Here is a 23,503-nt window from a genome sequence, read left to right on the forward strand (position 1 = left end):
AAGATGCACACACACACAAGCATAACGCACAAACACACTCACACAGCAGGTTTTAATTCGCCAGGGTCAAGGCTGGGTTGTTGTCGGGTGGTTGTCAGGTCAGGCTCAGACAGAGGGGCAACCAATGAGTTGGAAACTAGGAAGTAAACAACACCCACACAAACACAAACTGCTTGAGACCTAATTGCCCTAGCTGTCATTTCCTTGTGTGGAAACTACCGCTGGCTCATGTGTTTGTGTGCATGCAGATGTGTGTTAACCTCACACTCTCCTCTGTCCCCCAGCCTTCGCCAGTCTACCTGGCCTCATGGAGCATCTGTCAGAGAACTACAAGTACTGGAAGGGTCTGGACGACATGAAGTGCAAGAGCCTGCGTCCGCCTTCTCCTCCGTGACACCTCCATCCCTCCCTCTCTCCCTTCATCCCTCCATCCATCCCTCCCTCTCTCAGGGCAGGGGGAGACAGCGAATGTAGCCCAGCACTGGAATTAAGCCCCTCCCACTGTGATTCTACCCAGCTCCACACACATTGGACTGTACTACAGTCTGCAGACCTTAGAGCCTGCAAACATCAGTCTGTAGCTTGGAGCCCTGAGAAGAAACTAGGGGACTGTCATACTGGCTGACATAATGACACCCTATCCCCTATGTAGTGGACTACTTCTGACCAGAGCCCCAACCCAAACACATTTCCCATCTTTGGTTATCTGATGTTGCCTCAAACTACAAAAACAGATTTCATACAGAGAATCATTATGATGCCCCTTGCCAAATTTAGCATGGGGGGCTCTGGTCAAACATAGTGCACTACATGGGGAATAGGGTAACATTTTAGATGTTGGGCCCCTAATTGGACTCTACAGTCCTCCTTACCATCTGTCCCGGCCTTTGGGTAAGGACCAACCAATCAGTCCCAGCCTGAGGGGTGAGGACCAACCAATCAGTCCCAGCCTGAGGGGTGAGGACCAACCAATCAGTCCCAGCCTGAGGGGTGAGGACCAACCAATCAGTCCCAGCCTGAGAGGTGAGGACCAACTAATCAGTCCCAGCCTGAGAGGTGAGGACCAACCAATCAGTCCAAGCCTGAGGGGTGACACCAACCAATCAGTCCCATCCTGAGGGGTGACACCAACCAATCAGTCCCAGCCTGAGGGGTGAGGACCAACATGCTACAAACCAACCAACTGCACTTTAGCAGCTCAAAGTCACTCTCAAAATCTTTTATTTTTCCTGTCTGTTTTTCTGCTCTCTTCTCTCAGAAAAGAGTCTGCTGTTTCTTCTCATACTGTACCTTTCTGTCTCTCTACTGTAGTATGTAGTACTGCTGAGATGGGTACCAAAGCTTCATTATACTGTAACTTCTACAGCTAAAAGAGGAGAGATCACGGAATGATTACAGAACTAAAGCATGTAGAGAGAAATCAGTCCACTCCAGCACATGTACACTGTACTCACTCTTCCAACCAAACAGACAACTGTAAATTGTAACTCCGCTTAACTTGTTCTCTCGCCAGCTGAAAGTATTAAGTAATATTGAGCTCTGATAAGCCCTGTCAGGCAGAATCATACTGTGTGTGTGTGCGTGCGTGCGTGCGTGCGTGCGTGCGTGCGTGTGTTTGGCAGCAGCCCCAGTGCAGTAAGAGGTCTGTGTTCGCTCCATACCTAGGAGGTTTGTAGAGCCCAGCTGAACTGACTGCTGTAATATCTCTCTCTATGGGGGAGAACCAGAGCTCTGTGCAGAGAGCCATGCCTCACATGCAGCTAGCTCACCATCAGGCTCCCCTCTGGGGCTAGAACCAGCGCTCACTCAGCCCCCTCTGGAACTCTGCTCCACATGGCTCTTAAAAGAGAACTATCCTGTCAACACTGGGGCTTAGTGGAAACAGTATTAGAACAGAATTACAACACTATTAGCGACAAGTGGGAGAAAATAGCACTATATTAAGTACTGTTGATCTTCACTTATAAACCAAATAAGTTGTGAATTATCTGACCTACAGGAGGCTAAGTGTAATATTTATGACAGCTTGCATTGAAGCTAATCATAATTCATTACTTAAAAAAGGTCATAAAGTTCCAGTGCATCCATTTAAATATCAAAGGCACATGTTTTATTTATTTATTTTATTTAACCTTTATTTAACTAGGCACATTGATGTGGACACATACTGTAGATAATTGTAATCTCCAAATATGAAGGAAACTAATTATAGTATCGCAACATGAGAGCAGTGGCTAAGCAAGTTAATATTCCAAGCACAACCAACCCATTGATTTCTAACATTCCAGTTATTCTCTGGTGTGCAGTGCAGTTGTACGTAGGAGTACATTTTATTTTCCAACTGCTTTTTGTCCCTCCTGTGTCCCCATAGCGTGTTGCTGGTCCGTTATGATGTAGCATGGCAGTGTGGTCTGAGCAGAGAGCCACCTCACAGCAGCCTGATGAAACCACCATGGGAGAGACACAGCATGAAAGACTTGGATGGCCCTGGCTCAAACTATTCCCTATGTAGTGCACTACTTTTGGGGCAGAGATGTATGTGGTGAGAGACACTGGCACACTTAGCTTTTGGGGCTTACACAGTTGCGTCTTAAATGCACCTATTACCTATAAAGTGCAGTACAGAATGGTAGTGCATTCTATGGGGAATATGGGGTCATTCTAGATTGACCCTGTCTTTGGATCCTCTCTAGGAAAAGAGACCATCAGGCCAGCTCCCAGTACCCTGTACTGCTGCTTGGTTCTGTTTGGTTTTCAACTCCGACTCTGCTATTAAAACAAGATTGAAAATGACATTATCATCCCCTTCCCGTCATCTAAAACACATTACTGTGTAGCTGTCTCCCTCCATTGGTTGGCAGTGGGAAATGCAGTTCCAATAATGTCCTTTATTTTATTTATTTTATTTTCTTCCCCCCAATAATTTCCTTGTGCAGCTACACAGTAGACATACAAGACAGGCAGTCAAAGGCATAGCCTGCTGGAAGTAGGGGTTCTGAGGGTGCTGGTGTCTCCCCTGAAAAATCAGATATTTGATTTTTTTTTAATTACAGAAGTAGTGCACTGGGCATTTACTAGTCCTCTATTATCAGACCGATATATAGCCGTCTGTAGCGCGTGCCCCCAAAAAATATTATATGACACCCCCCCAAACATCTTCCTGCAGCTATGGTCAGATGTGTTATGAATGGGTGGTAAGTTCTGAGTTCAAAGTGCTTGCGCATGCGTGCATGTGTGTAAATTCAACCAAGAGAAACTAAACTGGGGTACGTAGTTAACCGAAGGAACAGTGATCTTCTTCAAGGTGCCTTACTTTGCTCCTCTCCTCTGAAACAGTGTTCCTTCAGCTTCAAATGGTTTGTTTGGCTTCAAATGGTTTGTTGAGCTTTAAATGGTTTGTTTGGCTTCGAATGGTTTGTTTGGCTTCATGTGGTTAATTTAGCTTCAAATGGTTTGTTTGGTTTCATGTAACGGTTTGTTTGGGTTAGTGAGCAGCTGAACAAAGCCACTAGACTAAGCCAGAGTAGGCCTATTTTACTTTAGAATTTTAAGCTGGCTCATGTCTCACATTCCTCAACTCCTCGTTCTCTTGTTGGTCAGAGTATCACAGTATATTAATGTCCTAAATGGCACCCTATTCCCCATATAGTGACAAATGAAGTGTGCTTTGTGGGGAACATGGTGTCATTTGAGACTGACCCTCGACAGGTGAATACTACAGGTATTATGGAGAGAACAGTCTGTTTGACAATGACTGTATGCTAGTTTCAGAACATGGTAAGACAAATGCCTTAAAACCTCTTCCCATTGCTCACTCTGTCAAGGCTTTGATAGTTTCACTGATATACGACACTGGATACTACCTAGCTACTGCTGACTTCAACAACCCACTATGTAGTGTCCCATGGACTGTTCTCCATTGAGCTTCATCTATTTTTAATAGAACAATGTTTTTATTGACTTTTGTTTCAGTTGTCCAGTGAGATGTGGTCAAATCTGATGTCACCCTCATGCTTCACCTCCTTTCCTCTCTTTTCCCCCCAAAACAAACCGTTTCTGCTGAGGTGAGAGCATGGCTGACATCTCCTGTGATGTCATGTTAACCAGGCTCTGTCATTGGTCAGAGACTGGCATCAATGGATACAGAGAACGTGCCAATCCCTTTCCTTCAGAACAACCAATAGAAACTCCACAAGCGTTAATGTATACAAGCTCTATTTTTTTAAGTAATTATTCATTGTTTTGTCATTATTGGCCGTGAAAAGGCAACTGTAAAGTATAATGGTAATGTTTTATGTATTTTGGAAGGATTTTATGGTTTGAGGCTTTAGTTGTTTATAAAGCTGTTCTGGTTGGATCCTCCAGAGTTGAGTGGATATGATTTCAGTCTTTTCTGGTCTCTGTCAGAGGACGTCTGATTTTGGTTATCTTTGTCAATACTTTTTAAATGTATTAGTGAGAAACAATAAACATTTAAAAAATATACATATCCTGCAATATGGTGTTTGTGACCAGTTGTATCTTTAATTTGTGACATTATTTTTAGGCTTTAAAAAACAAGCAACTGTGGGGTAAAAATAGTTCAAATAACCATACAGACATTTGGCAAATAAATGTGTGACCAACTTGAAGACAGGCATATATAAGAACATCAGATTAAAATTGAAGACTTGAAACACACAGAATTTCACACGTTGTAAAATCACTGAACCAACAAACATGTTAAAGAAATATCCATCACATTGTACATATATATATAGACACATCCATGAACCTCAGAGACAGTGAAATAACAACACCTAGAAACAAATACTTTAAAACCTTGACTTCCAGTAGAAAGTGTCTGTAAAATCAGAAATAATTGTGTTAATGACTGACAGGTGGGGGGGGTCAGAGCCCCCCGTTGTCCTCCAGTTTTCTGAAGAGGGCGAGACTGCGGAGGTGAGACTCTCTCTCTCTGTTCTTCCATGCAATCAGCAGGTGGTCTGTAGAACATGTTACCAGACCCTTCTCCCCAAAACTCACAAACATCTGGAGAGGACACACAAGCAAAAACACACAAATACACAGAAATGGTAACATGTATAAATAGGATATTTGTCTAAATGTTGTCCGTTGATTATTACGTGACATCATACCTGCACGGCCCCTGAGTGTCCAATCAGGTCGCCCGTCAGTTCCAATGTTCTGAGACTGGGGAGTTCAAGAACCTTCTTCACCGGAGGCCCCGCCTGCTTATTGGACCTGCCGAAAGTCCACATCCCAAAGAACCCTGGAGGATGGAGACAGAGAGAAGAGAGAGACAGAGAGAGATTTTAATAGAAAGCTGATGCTGTGACTTTTCAGATGGACTCGGCAACCAGACAGGTTTGGCACATGGACTCTATCAGCCACGACGTCATCACCACGAGACGTCAAGCAGTGGGCACAGCTCTGGGATGAGAAACATTCCACAACCATCCAATAAGACGTGACTGTAGACCGCCTGCCCCTAGGGGCTTGTCACATTTTTTCACATGAAAACATTTATCTTAATATGGACAATAAAAAGGCAATAAAAATCCCAAAAGACCAAAATGTATATTTTCCCTTCCTTATAAATTATAGTGGAAGTGCAAAAAGAAAAACCAACTCAGGAAATGTGATTTGGCTGAGTGTGTGTGTTCGCTGACTGATGACAGTGCTTCAAGAAGGAGGCATCACACTGACAGACTCTGAGCTCTGAGCTGTGGTGAAGTGATGGATGAACAGAACAAGAAAGAGAGAGAGAAAAAATAAAGAGACAGAGAAAGGGAAAGAGAGAAAGGACCACAGCTACACAGACTCAGAGGAGCGCTCCAATCCACTTCAAAGCCAAAGGCAGCTGTGTAGGATTAGTATAGACGCTAGCCTAGGCTAGTGACATCACTGCCATAGTCTGTCTAGCCAAGCCCTCCTCTGATCCCACCACTACACTGACTGCTCTGCGTCTCTCTGTGTGTGTGTGTGTGTGTGTGTGTGTGTGTGTGTGTGTGTGTGTGTGTGTGTGTGTGTGTGTGTGTGTGTGTGTGTGTGTGTGTGTGTGTGTGTGTGTGTACGACTCACCTGCAGAGGCTGGTTCTGCAGGTAACAGGAGGTCCTGCATCTCCCAAATCCTCACACTGCCATCCTCGGAGCACGACATCAGCCCCCTGCAACACACACACACACTATAAGAAATCTATAAAAACACTGCAGTGTGACACACATGTACCTTACAGAAGAGAGAACGACACAGGTGACGTGTGAAACCTGATAAAGACCATTATGTTTGATAACATTGTTGTGGCTGAGATAAAGAGCTTGGGAACAGCAAACAGTGGGTCTCTTAATAAGAGCAGGTGTGATTTGATTACCCATCAGGCAGCAGCATGGTGTGTAGTATGTTGGAGTCGTGGGCTGTCTTCCTGTAGGCCACAACACTCTTAGTGATGACGCTGTACACATACAGACCACTGCCCACTGCAGCCACCATCAGCTAGGGAGAAAGAGATGATAAAAGATTAGATCATTCATTTGTAGTGTATTGAGACCTTGTGATAATGCACTTTAAATACCAGTTGACTTGACTTGATTAACAACACTGACTTTCAAGCTAAAATAAGCTCACCATGTCAAAACACTTTGGGTACTCACCTCTCCATCGGATGTCAGCTGTTGGATGGACATCTCACTGGGTTTCGGAGCGGCCAATCGGATCTCAGCCTGGGTGTCGGTCTGAGACTCCTCCCACAGGATGTGCTCATAGGCCATAATCGTCCAATCAACAGCGTCCCACAGGATCAGCTCGCCAACATGGGACCCACTGGCAAATAGGCCATCTGAAAAAGAAGAGGTAGAGGAGGAGTAGGAGGAAGAGGGGAAGGAGGAAGATACCATAGAGTTAGAATTTGTGAATTAGAACCTCAGAAATTCAAATCCCAGACTGCCCGGTCAAGGTTTAGCTTCAGTTTAAGTTAAACCATGTCAACCTGAAATATACACTGTACAAAGCATTAAGGACACCTGCTCTTTCCAAGACATACTGAAGACTGACCAGGTGAATCCAGGAAAAAGCTATGATCCCTTATTGATGTCTCTTCAATCAGTGTAGATGAAGGGGAGGAGACAGGTTAAAGAAGGATTTCTAAGCCTTGAGACATGGATTGTGTATGTGTGTCATTCAGAGGGTGAATGACCAAGACAAAATATTTAAGTGCCTTTGAACAGGGTATGGTGGTAGGTGCCAAGAACACCGCTTTGAGTGTATCAAGAACTGCAGCGCTGCTGTATTTGTCATGCTCAACAGTTTCATGTGTGTATCAAGAATGGTCCTCCACCCAAAGGACATCCAGCCAACTTGACACAACTGTGGGAAGCATTGGAGTCAAAATGGGCCAGCATCCCTGTGGAACACTTTTGACACTTTGTAGAGTCCATACCCTGATGAATTGAGGTTTTTCTGAAGGCAAGAGGGAGGGAGAGGGGTGCAACTCAATATTGGCTCTATAACAAAGAATAAAGAGCAAAAACATATACATGATCAAATACAAATCCTAGAATCAACTATTAAAGACTACCAGAACCCACTGGATTCTCCAATTACCTTGAATGAGTTACAGGACAAAATAAAAACCCTCCAACCCAAAAAGGCCTGTGGTGTTGATGGTATCCTTAATGAAATGATCAAATATACAGACAACAAATTCCAATTGGCTATATTAAAACTCTTTAACATCGTCCTTAGCTCTGGCATCTTCCCCAATATTTGGAACCAAGGACTGATCACCCCAATCCACAAAAGTGGAGACAAATTTGACCCCAATAACTACCGTGGAATATGCGTCAACAGTAACCTTGGGAAAATACTCTGCATTATCATTAACAGCAGACTCGTACATTTCCTCAATGAAAACAATGTACTGAGCAAATGTCAAATTGGCTTTTTACCAAATTACCGTACAACAGACCATGTATTCACCCTACACACCCTAATTGACAACCAAACAAACCAAAACAAAGGCAAAGTCTTCTCATGCTTTGTTGATTTCAAAAAAGCCTTCGACTCAATTTGGCATGAGGGTCTGCTATACAAATTGATGGAAAGTGGTGTTGGGGGTAAAACATACGACATTATAAAATCCATGTACACAAACAACAAGTGTGCGGTTAAAATTGGCAAAAGACACACACATTTCTTCTCACAGGGTCGTGGGGTGAGACAGGGATGCAGCTTAAGCCCCACCCTCTTCAACATATATATCAATGAATTGGCGCGAGCATTAGAACAGTCTGCAGCACCCGGTCTCACCCTACTAGAATCCGAAGTCAAATGTCTACTGTTTGCTGATGATCTGGTGCTTCTGTCACCAACCAAGGAGGGCCTACAACAGCACCTAGATCTTCTGCACAGATTCTGTCAGACCTGGGCCCTGACAGTAAATCTCAGTAAGACCAAAATAATGGTGTTCCAAAAAAGGTCCAGTCGCCAGGACCACAAATTCCATCTAGACACCGTTGCCCTAGAGCACACAAAAAACTATACATACCTCGGCCTAAACATCAGCACCACAGGTAGCTTCCACAGAGCTGTGAACGATCTGAGAGACAAGGCAAGAAGGGCATTCTATGCCATCAAAAGGAACATAAATTTCAACATACCAATTAGGATCTGGCTAAAAATACTTGAATCAGTCATAGAGCCCATTGCCCTTTATGGTTGTGAGGTCTGGGGTCCGCTCACCAACCAAGATTTCACAAAATGGGACAAACACCAAATTGAGACTCTGCATGCAGAATTCTGCAAAAATATCCTCCGTGTACAACGTAGAACACCAAATAATGCATGCAGAGCAGAATTAGGCCGATACCCACTAATTATCAAAATCCAGAAAAGAGCCGTTAAATTCTACAACCACCTAAAAGGAAGCGATTCCCAAACCTTCCATAACAAAGCCATCACCTACAGAGAGATGAACCTGGAGAAGAGTCCCCTAAGCAAGCTGGTCCTAGGGCTCTGTTCACAAACACAAACACACCCCACAGAGCCCCAGGACAACAGCACAATTAGACCCAACCAAATCATGAGAAAACAAAAAGATAATTACTTGACACATTGGAAAGAATTAACAAAAAAACAGAGCAAACTAGAATGCTATTTGGCCCTAAACAGAGAGTACACAGTGGCAGAATACCTGACCACTGTGACTGACCCAAACTTAAGGAAAGCTTTGACTATGTACAGACTCAGTGAGCATAGCCTTGCTATTGAGAAAGGCCGCCGTAGGCAGACATGGCTCTCAAGAGAAGACAGGCTATGTGCTCACTGCCCACAAAATGAGGTGGAAACTGAGCTGCACTTCCTAACCTCCTGCCCAATGTATGACCATATTAGAGAGACATATTTCCCTCAGATTACACAGATCCACAAAGAATTTGAAAACAAATCCAATTTTGATAAACTCCCATATCTACTGGGTGAAATTCCACAGTGTGCCATCACAGCAGCAAGATTTGTGACCTGTTGCCACAAGAAAAGGGCAACCAGTGAAGAACAAACACCATTGTAAATACAACCCATATTTATGCTTATTTATTTTAACTTGTGTGCTTTAACCATTTGTACATTGTTACAACACTGTATATATATAATATGACATTTGTAATGTCTTTCTTGTTTTGAAACTTCTGTATGTGTAATGTTTACTGTTAATTTGTATTGTTTATTTCACTTTTGTGTATTATCTACCTCACTTGCTTTGGCAATGTTAACACATGTTTCCCATGCCAATAAAGCCCCTTGAATTGAATTGAATTGAATTGATGAAGAGATAAAGGCTGACCATTGATGTTGATGAGAGCGTGGATGCTGTCCTGGTGGTCAGATAGACGTCTGACCTCTGCCACAGACAACTGGGACCCTGTGGACATGGTCAGCCTGAAAATCACTACACAGAGGGAGGGAGAGGGTGTTTACCTTAGTTCAAAACAGATACAACGCAAAGGTTCATAAAGAATACAGGACTACAACCATGGTTACTAGTACTACTCACCTATCTCTTTGTCCATAGCTGCTGCTATACAGTTCTTAGGCAACTCCACCGTGGCACTGATTCCTTGAGACGCAACACAAGACTAACATTGAATCGACAGTAATCGACAGTAATCGACAGTAAGCGACAGTAAGCCTTTTATCAAATGGAGTGAAAAGGTGGGGCTAAATGGACAAGATCAGACAGTACTCCCTTCCTTTAAAAATGTTTCCTCCCTTTTGTGGCAACTGAACCGTAATCCTGGTTTCTCTGTGTGTACCATGAGGGTAATGTGTGAATAGTGCATTATGAATGAATGTATCCTAATATGATCTCTGTGTTATTACCTGTGTCGTCGTGGTGCTGGCTCTGACACTGCAGCTGGAAGTCTCTGTTCCACACACACAACTCATTTCCTCCCGACACCCACACACACAACCGCTCCAACACCAGCAGACACTAGCAGAGATAGAACGATAAGAGTACACACATACCCACCCACCCACACCCACACACGCTTACAGTGGGGCAAAAAAGTATTTAGTCAGTCACCAATTGTGCAAGTTCTCCCACTTAAAAAGATGAGAGAGGCCTGTAATTTTCATCATAGGTACACTTCAACTATGACAGACAAAATGAGGGGGAAAAAATCCAGAAAATCACATTGTATGATTTTTTATGAATTTATTTGCAAATTATGGTGGAAAATAAGTATTTGGTCAATAACAAAAGTTTATCTCAATACTTTGTTATATACCCTTTGTTGGCAATGACAGAGGTCAAACGTTTTCTGTAAGTCTTCACAAGGTTTTCACACACTGTTGCTGGTATTTTGGCCCATTCCTCCATGCAGATCTCCTCTAGAGCAGTGATGTTTTGGGGTTGTTGCTGGGCGACACGGACTTTCAACTCCCTCCAAAGATTTTCTATGGGGTTGAGATCTGGAGACTGGCTAGGCCACTCCAGGACCTTGAAATGCTTCTTACGAAGCCACTCCTTCGTTGCCCGGGCGGTGTGTTTGGGATCATTGTCATGCTGAAAGACCCAGCCACGTTTCATCTTCAATGCCCTTGCTGATGGAAGGAGGTTTTCACTCAAAATCTCACGATACATGGCCCCATTCATTCTTTCCTTTACACGGATCAGTCGTCCTGGTCCCTTTGCAGAAAAACAGCCCCAAAGCATGATGTTTCCACCCCCATGCTTCACAGTAGGTATGGTGTTCTTTGGATGCAACTCAGCATTCTTTGTCCTCCAAACACAACGAGTTGAGCTTTTACCAAAAAGTTCTATTTTGGTTTCATCTGACCATATGACATTCTCCCAATCTTCTTCTGGATCATCCAAATGCTCTCTAGCAAACTTCAGACGGGCCTGGACATGTACTGGCTTAAGCAGGGGGACACGTCTGGCACTGCAGGATCTGAGTCCCTGGCGGCGTAGTGTGTTACTGATGGTAGGCTTTGTTACTTTGGTCCCAGCTCTCTGCAGGTCATTCACTAGGTCCCCCCGTGTGGTTCTGGGATTTTTGCTCACCGTTCTTGTGATCATTTTGACCCCATGGGGTGAGATCTTGCGTGGAGCCCCAGATCGAGGGAGATTATCAGTGGTCTTGTATGTCTTCCATTTCCTAATAATTGCTCCCACAGTTGATTTCTTCAAACCAAGCTGCTTACCTATTGCAGATTCAGTCTTCCCAGCCTGGTGCAGGTCTACAATTTTGTTTCTGGTGTCCTTTGACAGCTCTTTGGTCTTGGCCATAGTGGAGTTTAGAGTGTGACTGTTTGAGGTTGTGGACAGGTGTCTTTTATACTGATAACAAGTTCAAACAGGTGCCATTAATACAGGTAACGAGTGGAGGACAGAGGAGCCTCTTAAAGAAGAAGTTACAGGTCTGTGAGAGCCAGAAATCTTGCTTGTTTGTAGGTGACCAAATACTTATTTTCCACCATAATTTGCAAATAAATTCATTAAAAATCCTACAATGTGATTTTCTGGATTTTTTTTTACAGGCCTCTCTCATCTTTTTAAGTGGGAGAACTTGCACAATTGGTGGCTGACTAAATACTTTTTTGCCCCACTGTATATCTCCACCTAAACAATAGAATCACTTGGAGAAGGGTGTCATTATCAACCTATGGAGACTAATTACCATTCTACCATTGTTGCATATACCCCACCCCCAGTCACCTTTTACCTAAATAGCCCATCCAATCTACATACCTCATCCCCATATTGTTTTTATTTACTTTTTGCTCTTTTGCACACCAGTATTTCTACTTGCACATTATCATCTGCACATCTATCACTCCAGTGTTAATTTTCTAAATTGTAATTACGTCGTTACTATGGCCTATTTATTGCCTACCTCCTCACGCCATTTGCACACACTGTATTTAGACTTTGTTTTTTCTATTGTGTTATTGACTGTATGCTTGTTTATCCAATGTCTAACTCTGTGTTGTTGTTTTTGTTGCACTGCTTTGATTTATCTTGGCCAGGTCGCAGTTGTAAATGAGAACTTGTTCTCAACTAGCCTACCTGGTTAAATAAAGGTGAAATAAAATAAAAAAGAAATTGCAAATATTTCAATTAATACTTGAACCCCCTCCCAAATGAACATTTAAAGACGCACACTTCATGAACTTCTCTTGTTGAAAAATAATATCCCACATATAAATACAGCAATGTACACACTTAAGGGTACAAAAATATATATCATTTTTTTGACAACTGCAAACGTACAATTTTGGAGAACTCTTCCAATTTAATTTCCCTGCTCGGAAGAATTAATGCCATTAAAATGGTCTTCCTCCCACAACTGCTTTACCTATTCCAGAACATCCCGGTATTCATACCTAAATCCTTTCATAAACAACTGGACTCAATTATCAATCCATTCATCTGGGATTATAAAACACACAGGAGTGGTAAAAACACCTCTGGAAGTCCAAGATGGAAGGACTGTCTCCCCCAAATGTTATATTTTACTATTGGTCAGCTAACCTCTGTGCTCTTATGTTTTGTCTGGATGACGCAGCTGGCTTAGTATGGAGCGTGAGGATAGCCGCCCTTTTTCTATTGACGCTGTGATTTTGTCCCGTCAATTTGGAGATGTCACATTATGGTAACAATCCTATTATACATAGCACAGTCCGTATCTGAAGCAAACTAAGTTCCATTTTGACCTTGTACCAATATTTCTGCTCCCTACTGCGAAGAATGCGTCCTTTGTCCCCTCTAACCTTAATAACACCTTTGAGCGATGGGGAGAACTAGGGATCGATACCATAGAGGATTTTTATATAGAAGGGACCTTTGCCTCCTTTGATTTGCTGAGGGAAACCTATAATCTTCCCAGAAGTAACTTTTTCAGATCCCTACAGATTAGAGACTTTGTTAGAAAACATCTTCCTACATTTGGAAATGCTAAACCTTCCATGTTGGACGGATCCATGAAAATGTGTCCCACCTCAGACAAACTGATATCTCGTCTATATGACACTTTTCAATCTGTTAGCACACCTTCTACAGATGCCATTAAGGAAAAATGGGAGGAAGAGCTAGGTCCTGACATTTCTGGAGCAGACTGGGAAGATAGCTGGGAGTATATCCACACCTGCTCCATTACCTCCAGACATTGTCTTACACAATTCAAGATCTTGCATAGATTACCCTATTCCAAAACTAAACTGCATAGAATATTTCCTGATACCTCCCCTGTGTGATAAATGTCATGCTGCGGAGGGTACACTATTCCACTGCTGTGCCCTATGCTCTAACTTGCATGGTTATTGGTGTGTAATTTTTAGGATCCTCTCTGAGGTTCTGGAGACTTTAATTGACCCAGACCCGCTTCTGATCATCCTGGGAGTGTCAGAAACCCTAAACAGATTAACCAAGCCCCAAAAACAACTAATCTCTTAGTCTCATTTCGGCAACAAAAAAATATCTTGTTGTTTTGGAAAAGGAAGGAAGTTCCCTCTACCAAATTATGGGGGGTGGCATCTGCCCTCTGCTTTCTGTTACTTGTTCTGTATATCTTATTTTGTTTCTTGTATGTGTTCAATAAAAAAATATTTGAGCAACAAAACGTTCATCACTTTCTTTTGAAATGACTGAAATTACAAGATATTTTAGACACTACATGTTAAAGGTAATTACATAAGACATTACGTGGGGCGGCAGGTAGCCTAGTGGTTAGAGCGTTGGACTTGTAACCGAAAGGTTGCAAGATCAAATCCCCGAGCTGACAAGGTAAACATCTGTCGTTCTGCCCCTGAACAAGGCAGTTAACCCACTGTTCCTAAGCCGTCATTGAAAATAAGAATTTGTTCTTAACTGACTTGCCTAGTTAAATAAAGGTAAAATAAAAAAATTCAAATGACTTTCATTGGGACTCAGTAACAAATATAGCTTCTATCCCCAAGCCATAAGAGTGCTAAACAGCTAACAAAATGGCTACACGGACTATCTACATTGACCTTTCAATTTTTTTTGCACTTTCTCTATGTACATTCTACACGCTCCAACACACTCACACTCACACACTTCATTTGCTCATACACACACACACTCATATGCAATCATCATATACACTGCTGCTACTCTGTTTATCATATATCCTGATGCCTAGTTACCTTACCCTTATACATATCTACCTCTATCGATCCAGGATCCCTGCACAATGTAAATATGCTATTGGCACTGACCCTGGAACTGACCCTGTATATAGCTTGCTTACTTCTCTTGTTCTTCTTACTTCTATTTCTTGTGTGTTTTAGTTCTACTTGACTGTTTTATAGTACTACTAATATGTACTACTGCATTGTTGCGAAAGAGCAAGCAAGAAAGGCATTTCACTGTACTTGTGCACATGACAATAAAAACTTAACTTGAAAAAGCACACAGCACTAGGTAACATATGGTAACGAGTTGCATTCTTTAAAGTGGAAACAGTTGGGTAAAATGAGGTGTTGCCAACAGATGAAAAGCAGATGAACATACCTTGACAGAGGACTGGAGGTCTGAGACGGTCTGAACCCTGTTGCCTGTCTCTGGGTCCCACAGCTGAACCACAACACTCAGGAAACACAACAACAGGGTTTTACGTGTGTGTGTGTGTGTGTGTGTGTGTGTGTGTGTGTGTGTGTGTGTGTGTGTGTGTGTGTGTGTGTGTGTGTGTGTAAAGATACACTGAGGGTGCGGTCCGAGGAAGCTGTGATGAGGGAGGTGTGTGTGTTCTCTCCACTGGTGTGTGTGTAGGCTGTCATGGCCGTTATCTGCTGGGAGTGACCCCTTAGTTCCAGCAGCCTCTCTCCTGTCTGAGAACACACACACAAACACACAACAATTCATATTATTCAAAATATATTCACAACACTGCCACCTATTGGTGTTACTAAAACACTACTACCCTTTATTCTTGCTTTATCGTTTCAAATAGTCTACCCAGCTATTGCTCAAAGCCGTTGGATGTTTATATGTTCCTACATCCCCCCTCGATCTCCCCTCCCAGACAAATGGCTCACCTCAACGTTCCACACCAACACCAGACCATCGTCTCCTGCAGACGCAAACCTGGGAAACAACAATGTCTACTTATGACATGACAAAACACTGGTCCTGTTTACAGTCCTGCTATTCACCTAAAAGCACAGCTAAAAACAAAGCATGATGGTGATAATTACCTAATACTCTTCAGTTATGATGAGAAAAAACATGTATCAACTCCAAATGACTGAACCAGAAGGATGTGTTTCAGTGAAACAGAGAGTAAGCTACTGTCCACAATATCCACTAACTCCCCTGGGATCTTAAAAACACCTGTCCTCAGGCTTAGCTCCTTCCCCTGACCTCTGACCCATACCCATCTACAACCAACCTACAGGATGAGAGGATCAGAAAGAGTAAAGGATGAGATAGAAGAAAGAAGAGAAAAGGAACTGTCTTTCCAGCAAACGAGGGCTGGAAAAGGATACATTTTGGGACTTGAAAAGCAATCTGGTGAGAATGTTCCGGCCCCTGCCCTCGGCTGCTGGCCTGTCTGGAGAGGACGAGGCCCAGAGGAGGGGGTCATTACTGAGGTAGACGAGGCGTGAAGCTCTGCCGGACCCACCCAACTCCACACACACACACACACACACACACACACACACACACACACACACACACACACACACACACACACACACACACACACACACACACACAGCTCAGATCAGCTAGAAAGCACTTATGAGACCACTTATGCAAACCCACTGTACCATAGTAGCACGCAGCATGCTTCCACCAAGCAATGCATTACCTGTGAAGGCTGTTAACTATGTATTCAGTGGTCAGTGGGGGGTGGAAGAGCAGGTGGGGTAGCAGGTGTGTAGGAGGCGGGGATTAAGAAAAGGGGTAAACTATAGAGTAACCGCACACATACAGTATAAAATACACACAACCCAGTAAAGATTTGTTGAGGAGAAGATCATACACACACACACACACACACACACACACACACACACACACAGTCCAGCAGTGGTGATGATTAAGCTCTTGTCACGCTCTGTACGTTTGCTTTGGAGAGGATCTGCTGTCAATCACACTGAGAGATAGAGTCCAGCAGATGGTAGAGAGCAGAGGCAGAGAGGCAGAGAGAGAGAGAGAGAGAGGAGAGGTGCTTACCTGAAGTCATCAATCTGCACCAGAAATCGAACAATGTCAAAATGTCCTTTTAGCACCTGCAGTTCAGTGAACCAGTTTTTGGGCTGTTCCTCCCCAATGAATAGCACAGGGTTTTTCTGCACACATAAGGGATAAAAATGAGACGAGGAGAGACAGCAGGTTGAAAAGCCACTCAGTGAATTCAATCACATAAGAGAAGGTGAGAAAAGCGTGGAAAGGATCGAGAAAATAAATGATGTATATCTCTGCACAAATTATTGTAAGAATTATGGCCAGTACAAGACCACATTTGCTTAGAGATACCGTAGAGAATGGTTGTCAACCAGGTAACTATAGCATTAACGTCACACAAAACAGTTAGCCAGCTATTACCTCGACAGACCCCTGTGCTTCCCGACCACCGAGTATCCATCGCAGCATGACTGGCTAATGGCTATGCAGGAGATTCTGATGACAAGGAGAAGACAGATGTCAGAAGTTGCACCATGGCACAATATGCAATTGCTGTTGTTGATGACAAACAGCTGACCTCTGCATGTAAACAATTCTGACAAGCTAATTCAGGTTAGCAAGCAGAGAATGTGATTATATCTTGCCTTAACAATCATTTGGCGTGAGACGTTCCCAGATCACGGTCGTCTTGACGCCTTTAAAATAGCTGTCGGGGATATCTCGTTGTTATTTAGTAGGGAAATCTGCCACTTGAGATCCAGCTGGCAAACCAAGACCCGTGAAATTTGACATGAAACTGTCAAGCTGAGCTTTCGCAACAAAACATTCATGTGACAGTAGCTAACTACGGAAGCGCAGAATGGACACATTAATGAAAACGTGAAAAACGGAAACGCAACTTCGCAAAGACCTGTCGACAAACTGATATTATTGTTCTGCCTGTTCCTTATCCTTATTACCTCAGGGGTCTGACGAGGTAGTAGCTGGCTAACTGTTTTGTGTGATGTTAATGCTATAGTTACCTGGTTGACAACCATTCTCTACGGTATCTCTAAGCAAATGTGGTCTTGTACTGGCCATAATTCTTACAATAATTTGTGCAGAGATATACATCACTTATTTTCTCGACCCTTTCCACGCTATAAAATAATCGATATGGGAGGAATTTTAAAAATGAAATAACATTTTATAACATGTATATGCACCATATAGCTAGTCTGTTTGTTACCTTGGAATTACACAATCATCTGTGACAACTAGATGGCAGTGTACAACAACTCGAAGCTCTGGAGAGAAGCACATCCTTCAGTGGAAACAGATACTGAAAGCGTTTGGGGAATTATGGCTGAACCAACATGTTTGCCTTGCTATTTACCCATGCAGTGTTTAGACAGGTAAATCTGTCTTGAAATAGAAAACACAGAATGTGTTTATTCATCTCATTCAAAATATTGTGCCTCTCTGGACATTGAACTAAAAACAACACTGTCAAAGACTGCACTATTAGTCTCTTATTATTTTCTCTGTGATAGTGTTAATGTGACTCAGTAGTATTTGTAGATTACCATAGCATGACAACCACTGGCCCAAATCTCCCCCTGGCCCTCTCCTCCTCTACCCTCTATCTCCCTCTTTATACGCTCTCTACCTTCCCTCTCTCCCTCTTTCCTCATCTCTCCCTCTGTGACTGCTGGCTCTGCTGTGCTCTAGCTGTGTCTATATTCCTGCTCTCCCTATCTACCTCCCCCTCTCCCTATCTACCTCCCCCTCTCCCTGTCTACCTCTCCCTCTCCCGTCTACCTCCCCCTCTCTCCGTCTGCCTCCCCATCTCCCCCTCTACCTCCCCCTCTCTCCGTCTGCCTCCCCCTCTCCCCGTCTACATCCCCCTCTCCCCCTCTACCTCCCCCTCTCCCTGTCTACCTCTTCCTCTACCCTTCTACCTCCACCTCTATGCTTCTACCTCCCCTTCTACCCCCCTCTCCCCTTCTACTTCCCTCTCTACGCTTCTATCTTCCCCATCTACCTCCCCCTCTACCCTTCTACCTCCACCTCTACGCTTCTACTTTCCCCATCTACCTCTCCCCATCTACCCCCCCCTCTACCTCCCCCTCTCCCTGTCTACCTCTTCCTCTACCCTTCTACCTCCACCTCTACCTCCCCCTCTACCCTTCTACCTCCACCTCTACGCTTCTACCTTCCCCATCTACCTCCCCCTCTCCCTTTCTACCTCCCTCTCTACGCTTCTACATCCCCCTCTCTCCCTCTACCTCCCCCTCTCCCTGTCTTCCTCTACCCTTCTACCTCCACTTCTACCCTTTTACCTTCCCCTCTACCCTTCTACCTTCCCCTCTACCTCCCCCTCTACCCTTCTACCTCCCCCTCTCCCTGTCTTCCTCTACCCTTCTACCTCCACTTCTACCCTTCTACCTCCCCCTCTACCCTTCTACCTCCCCCTCTCCCTGTCTACCTCTTCCTCTACCATTCTACCTCCACCTCTACCCTTCTACCTTCCCCTCTACCTCCCCCTCTACCCTTCTACCTTCCCCTCTACCTCCCCCTCTACCCTTCTACCTCCCCCTCTCCCTGTCTACCTCTTCCTCTACCATTCTACCTCCACCTCTACCCTTCTACCTTCCCCTCTACCTCCCCCTCTACCCTTCTACCTCCCCCTCTACCCTTCTACCTCCCCCTCTCCCTGTCTACCTCTTCCTCTACCCTTCTACCTTCTACCTCCACCCTTCTACCTTCCCCACTACCTCCCCCTCTACCCTTCTACCTCCACATCTACACTTCTACCTTCCCCATCTTCCTCCCCCCTCTCCCCTTCTACCTCCCTCTCTACGCTTCTACATCCCCCTCTCCCCCTCTACCTCCCCCTCTACCTGTCTTCCGCTACCATTCTACCTCCACTTCTACCCTTCTACCTTCCCTCTACCTCCCCCTCTACCCGTCTACCTTCCCCTCTACCTCCCCCTCTACCCTTCTACCTCCCCCTTCTACCTCCCCCTCTACCCTTCTACCTCCCCCTTCTACCTCCCCCTCTACCCTTCCACCTCCCCCTTCTACCTCCCCCTCTACCCTTCTACCTCCCCCTCTACCCTTCTACCCCCCCCTCTACCCTTCCACCTCCCCTCTCCCATTCTACCTCCCCCTCTACCTTTCTACCTTTCTACCTCCCCCTCTACCCTTCTACCTCCCCTTCTCCCCTTCTACCTCCCCATCTACCATTCTACCTCCCCTTCTCACCCGTCTACCTCCCTCTCTACACTTCTATCACCCTCTCTACCCAACTACCTCCCTCTCTACCTCTCTGTCGGGTGTCTGTGTGCTCTAGTTGTGTCTGTGTTCCTGCTCTGTTCTCCAGATTGAGATGCCGCGGCGGATGGTCTGTGACCTTCATGGTGCCTCAGATCGGCGGCTGGCACTGATTTCTGATTTAGTGTCGATCCGCTGCGCTTGTCAGGGGCTGCGAGGTGCTTTCCATGTGGTAATAGAAAAGCTCAAGGGCAGCTGGAGAAGGGAGGAGGGAGACAGAGCGAGAGCGAGAGAGAGAGAGAGAGAGAGAGAGAGAGAGAGAGAGAGAGAGAGAGAGAGAGAGAGAGAGAGAGAGAGAGAGAGAGAGAGAGAGAGGGAGAGGGAAGGATTGGTGGCAGTGGTGGAGGGAGTGGGTTGAAGGAGTGGAGGAGGGAGGAGAGGTGAATAAGGCTTGAATGTGCAACTATTTGTCGACTATCAGAGCTGAGTGGGTTAGATGTACAGAGGTTTGGGTAGGGGTGAGAGAAGAGGAGAGCAAGGAAGAGGAAAATATGAAGGAGAAAGAGGAGAGAGAAGGAAGTTGGGAGACATACTGTAGGGGGAAAGAGGAGGGGTCAGGAAAGCTGAGAGGAAAATAAAGGAATAGGAAGAGGAGAATTGAGGGAGAAGGACACAGTGTCCACACATAATATGTCAACATGAACAATGGAAGGAATCAGCAGCATGAGGAAATAATGAAACGAATGAGGACCACCAAACACTACCACTACCACTAACGAGAGAGAGAGAGAGAGAGAGAGAGAGAGAGAGAGAGAGAGAGAGAGAGAGAGAGAGAGAGAGAGAGAGCACCGAGATCATAGGCAAAGTGTACCTCCTCTTCCTCCTTCCCTCCTGTTCTGCTCCCCTCCCATCCCATCCTCCCTGATAGGAAAACAAATGGTTATGATGATGGAAAAGGATTTAAGGTGTGATTTAACCGAGAGCTGGCTACAGCATTCGATAAGAGCCACTCCCACCTTTACCCGGTGCTAGCTGTGCTGTGACTGTAAAAGCCTTGTAGTGGAGAGAGGCTCATTCCTGACCAACACACCTCACTGTCCCTCCGCATTACCTCCTCACTGTGTCCTGCTTTACCCACTCATACCACTGCATCCTCCATGCCCATACACACTACATCTCCACTGACAACATTCACACTATACTGATACACACTACATTCACACTGATACACACTACATTCACACTGATACACACTACATTCACAACTGATACACACTACATTCACACTAATATACACTACATTCACACTGATATACACTACATTCAAACTATAATGATACACACTACATGTGTGCATAGAGTCAGTGCATGAGAGTTAGTTCACGAAAGGGTCAATGCAGGTTGTCCAGGTAGCCATTTTATTAGCTTTTTAGCAGCATTGTTTTGTAGTCTTATGGCTTGGCAGTAGAAGCTGTTCAGGGTTATTTTCGTTCCAGAATTAGTACCGCAATGGTACCACTTGCCGTGCTGTAGCCGAGAGAACAGTCTATCGCTTGGGAGGCTGGAGTTAAAAAAAAAAATGTTGGGCCTTCCTCAGCGCATGCTCTGAGTATGCATCCTGTTATTCCATCTGGCCCCGCGGCCTCGTAAATTTTAACCTGTTTAAAGGTATTATTTACATCGGCTACAGAGAGTGAGATCATACAGTTGTCAGGAACAGCCGTTGCACTCATGCATGGTTCAGTGTTGCTTGCCTCGAAGCGAGCATAGAAGGCATTTAGCTAATCTGGTAGACTCACATCGCTGTGCAGCTCGCAGCTGAGTTTCTCGTTGTAATCTGTGATAGTTTGCAAGCCCTGCCACATCTGTTGAGAATCAGAGCCGGCGTAGTAGAATTCGATCTTAGTCCTGTATTGATGCTCTTTGCCTGTTTGATGGCTTACCCGGATTAGGTCGTAGCGGGATTTCATTTAAGCGTCCGGATTAGTATCCCGCTTCTTGAAAGTGGCAGCTCTAGCCTCAAATTCAGTGCAGATGTTGCCTGTAATCCATGGCTTCTGGTTGGGCTATGTACGTACGGTCACTGTGGGGACGACGCCGTCAAAGCTATTGATGAAGCTGGTGACTGATGTGGTAAACTTCTCAATGTTATTGGATGAATCCAGGAACATATTCCAATCTGTGCTGGTGAAACATCCACTTCCTTGGACCACTTCCGTATTGAGTGCGTTACTGGTACTTACTGTGTGAGCATTTGCTTGTAAGCAGGAAGCAGGAGGATGGAGTTATCATCTGATTTGCCAATGGGAGGGTGGGGGAGGGCCTTGTATGTGTTTCTGTGTGTGGAGTAAGGTGATGTAGAGTTTTGTTGCAGAGGTGACAAAATCAGCTAAACGGATTTCAGTTTCACTGCATTAAAATCACCGTCCAAGAAACAGCACCTCTGAATGTGCATTTTCTTGTTAACTTATAGCCCTATACAACTTGTTGAGTGCGGACTTAGTGGCACCATTGCTTTGTGGTGGTATGTAAACAGCTATGAAAAGTACAGATGAAATCTCTCTTAACAAAAATAGTGATGATAATTAATAAATACATAGAGGGATGAGACATGAAAAGAGAACAGAGACAGCCGATCTGCAGCTTATCATGAGGTATTCTAACTCAGGCGAGCAAAAACTTGAGACTTCCTTAGTATTAGAGATCGCTCACCAACTGTTGTTAACAAAGACACACATCCCTCCTCCCTTTGTCTTGCCTAAGTCTGGCATCCGGTCTAGACGATACATAGAAAAAACAGTGAGATGTATATCCATGTCCTTGTGCAGCCACGACTGAGAAAAATAGGATATTACAGTTTTTCATGTCCCGTTGATAGGATAGTCTCGAACGGAGCTCATCCAGTTTGTTCTTCATTGATTACACATTCGGCAATAGAACAGAGGGAAATGGTGTTCTACTGTATTTGTTCACCGACATAGTCTCGTCAGGGTGCCTCCCCTCCCCTGCCTGTCTTTCGCCACCGCTTCCTATTTCGAGGATTTAGGGCCTTGTTCGGAGTAACGTCCAGAGCTGCCGACTCGTTGAAGTAGACATTTCCGTCCAAATCGAGGTTAGTAATCACTGTTCTGATGTCCAGAAGTTGTTTGCGGTCATAGGAATTAATGGAGAGACATTATGTACAAAAGAAGTTACGATCAGCGTAAAAAATACACACAAAATATTAGAATTTGTCAGGAGCCCATAAGACAGATGCTATCCACTGCAGGGCCATGTTTTACATTCACACTGATACACACAATATTCAAACTGATACACACAACATTCAGAGCTGTCACGGCCGATGCTGGAAGAACTGGACCAAAGCGCAGGGTGGTGAGCGTACATTACTTTTATCTTGGAATGACGCCAACAAAACCAATAAACAATACAAAACGACCGTGAAGCTTAAGGGCTATAGTGCCACAAACAAAGACAACTACCCACACTGAAAGGAGGGAAAAGGCTACCTAAGTATGGTTCCCAATCAGAGACAACGATAGACAGCTGTCCCTGATTGAGAACCATACCTGGCCAAAACATAGAAATAAAGA

General features: G+C 44.5%; 2 protein-coding genes across 3 annotated transcripts in view; one reads left to right on the forward strand and one right to left on the reverse strand.

The window, feature by feature from the left end:
* LOC139544110 (high affinity cAMP-specific and IBMX-insensitive 3',5'-cyclic phosphodiesterase 8B-like) overlaps positions 1-4,483 on the forward strand; it is a 70,525-nt gene extending 66,042 nt beyond the window's left edge. The window contains exon 22 of the mRNA XM_071350872.1: positions 285-4,483. Coding sequence (XP_071206973.1) covers positions 285-394 — 110 coding nt within the window. The 3' untranslated portion in view covers positions 395-4,483. The remainder of the gene's footprint in view (positions 1-284) is intronic.
* A 19-nt stretch (positions 4,484-4,502) lies between these two features.
* Positions 4,503-17,576, reverse strand: wdr41 (WD repeat domain 41). 2 transcript variants are annotated; one of them, XM_071350874.1, is made up of 14 exons: positions 17,300-17,576; positions 17,076-17,150; positions 16,704-16,819; positions 15,560-15,608; positions 15,224-15,352; positions 15,036-15,098; positions 10,376-10,487; positions 10,050-10,112; positions 9,840-9,944; positions 6,655-6,839; positions 6,375-6,496; positions 6,085-6,170; positions 5,139-5,272; positions 4,503-5,031 (listed from the first exon to the last, which is right to left on the reverse strand). In XM_071350874.1, the coding sequence occupies exons 2-14, from the start codon at positions 17,121-17,123 to the stop codon at positions 4,891-4,893; spliced, it is 1,353 nt and encodes a 450-aa protein (XP_071206975.1). In that variant the 5' UTR covers positions 17,124-17,150; positions 17,300-17,576; the 3' UTR covers positions 4,503-4,890. The 2 variants fall into 2 exon arrangements, with proteins under 2 accessions (XP_071206975.1, XP_071206976.1); XM_071350875.1 differs by having other exon boundaries at positions 15,560-16,074; positions 17,300-17,511.
* Between the last annotated feature and the right edge of the window lie 5,927 nt (positions 17,577-23,503).

The sequence above is a fragment of the Salvelinus alpinus genome, chromosome 18, assembly GCF_045679555.1.
Source record: "Salvelinus alpinus chromosome 18, SLU_Salpinus.1, whole genome shotgun sequence".
In the NCBI taxonomy this organism is placed as follows: Eukaryota; Metazoa; Chordata; class Actinopteri; order Salmoniformes; family Salmonidae; genus Salvelinus; species Salvelinus alpinus.

What these genes read in the sequence shown, in the direction of transcription:
- wdr41 (XM_071350874.1), bottom strand. Translation starts at nt 17,123, where the DNA reads ATGCTGCGATGGATACTCGGTGGTCGGGAAGCACAGGGGTCTGTCGAG. An exon ending in AAGCACAGGGGTCTGTCGAG is followed by an intron (nt 16,820 to 17,075) that starts GTAATAGCTGGC and finishes TTATGTGTGCAG; the next exon opens with AAAAACCCTGTGCTATTCAT. An exon ending in CCTCGGACCGCACCCTCAGT is followed by an intron (nt 15,099 to 15,223) that starts GTATCTTTACAC and finishes GTTGTGGTTCAG; the next exon opens with CTGTGGGACCCAGAGACAGG.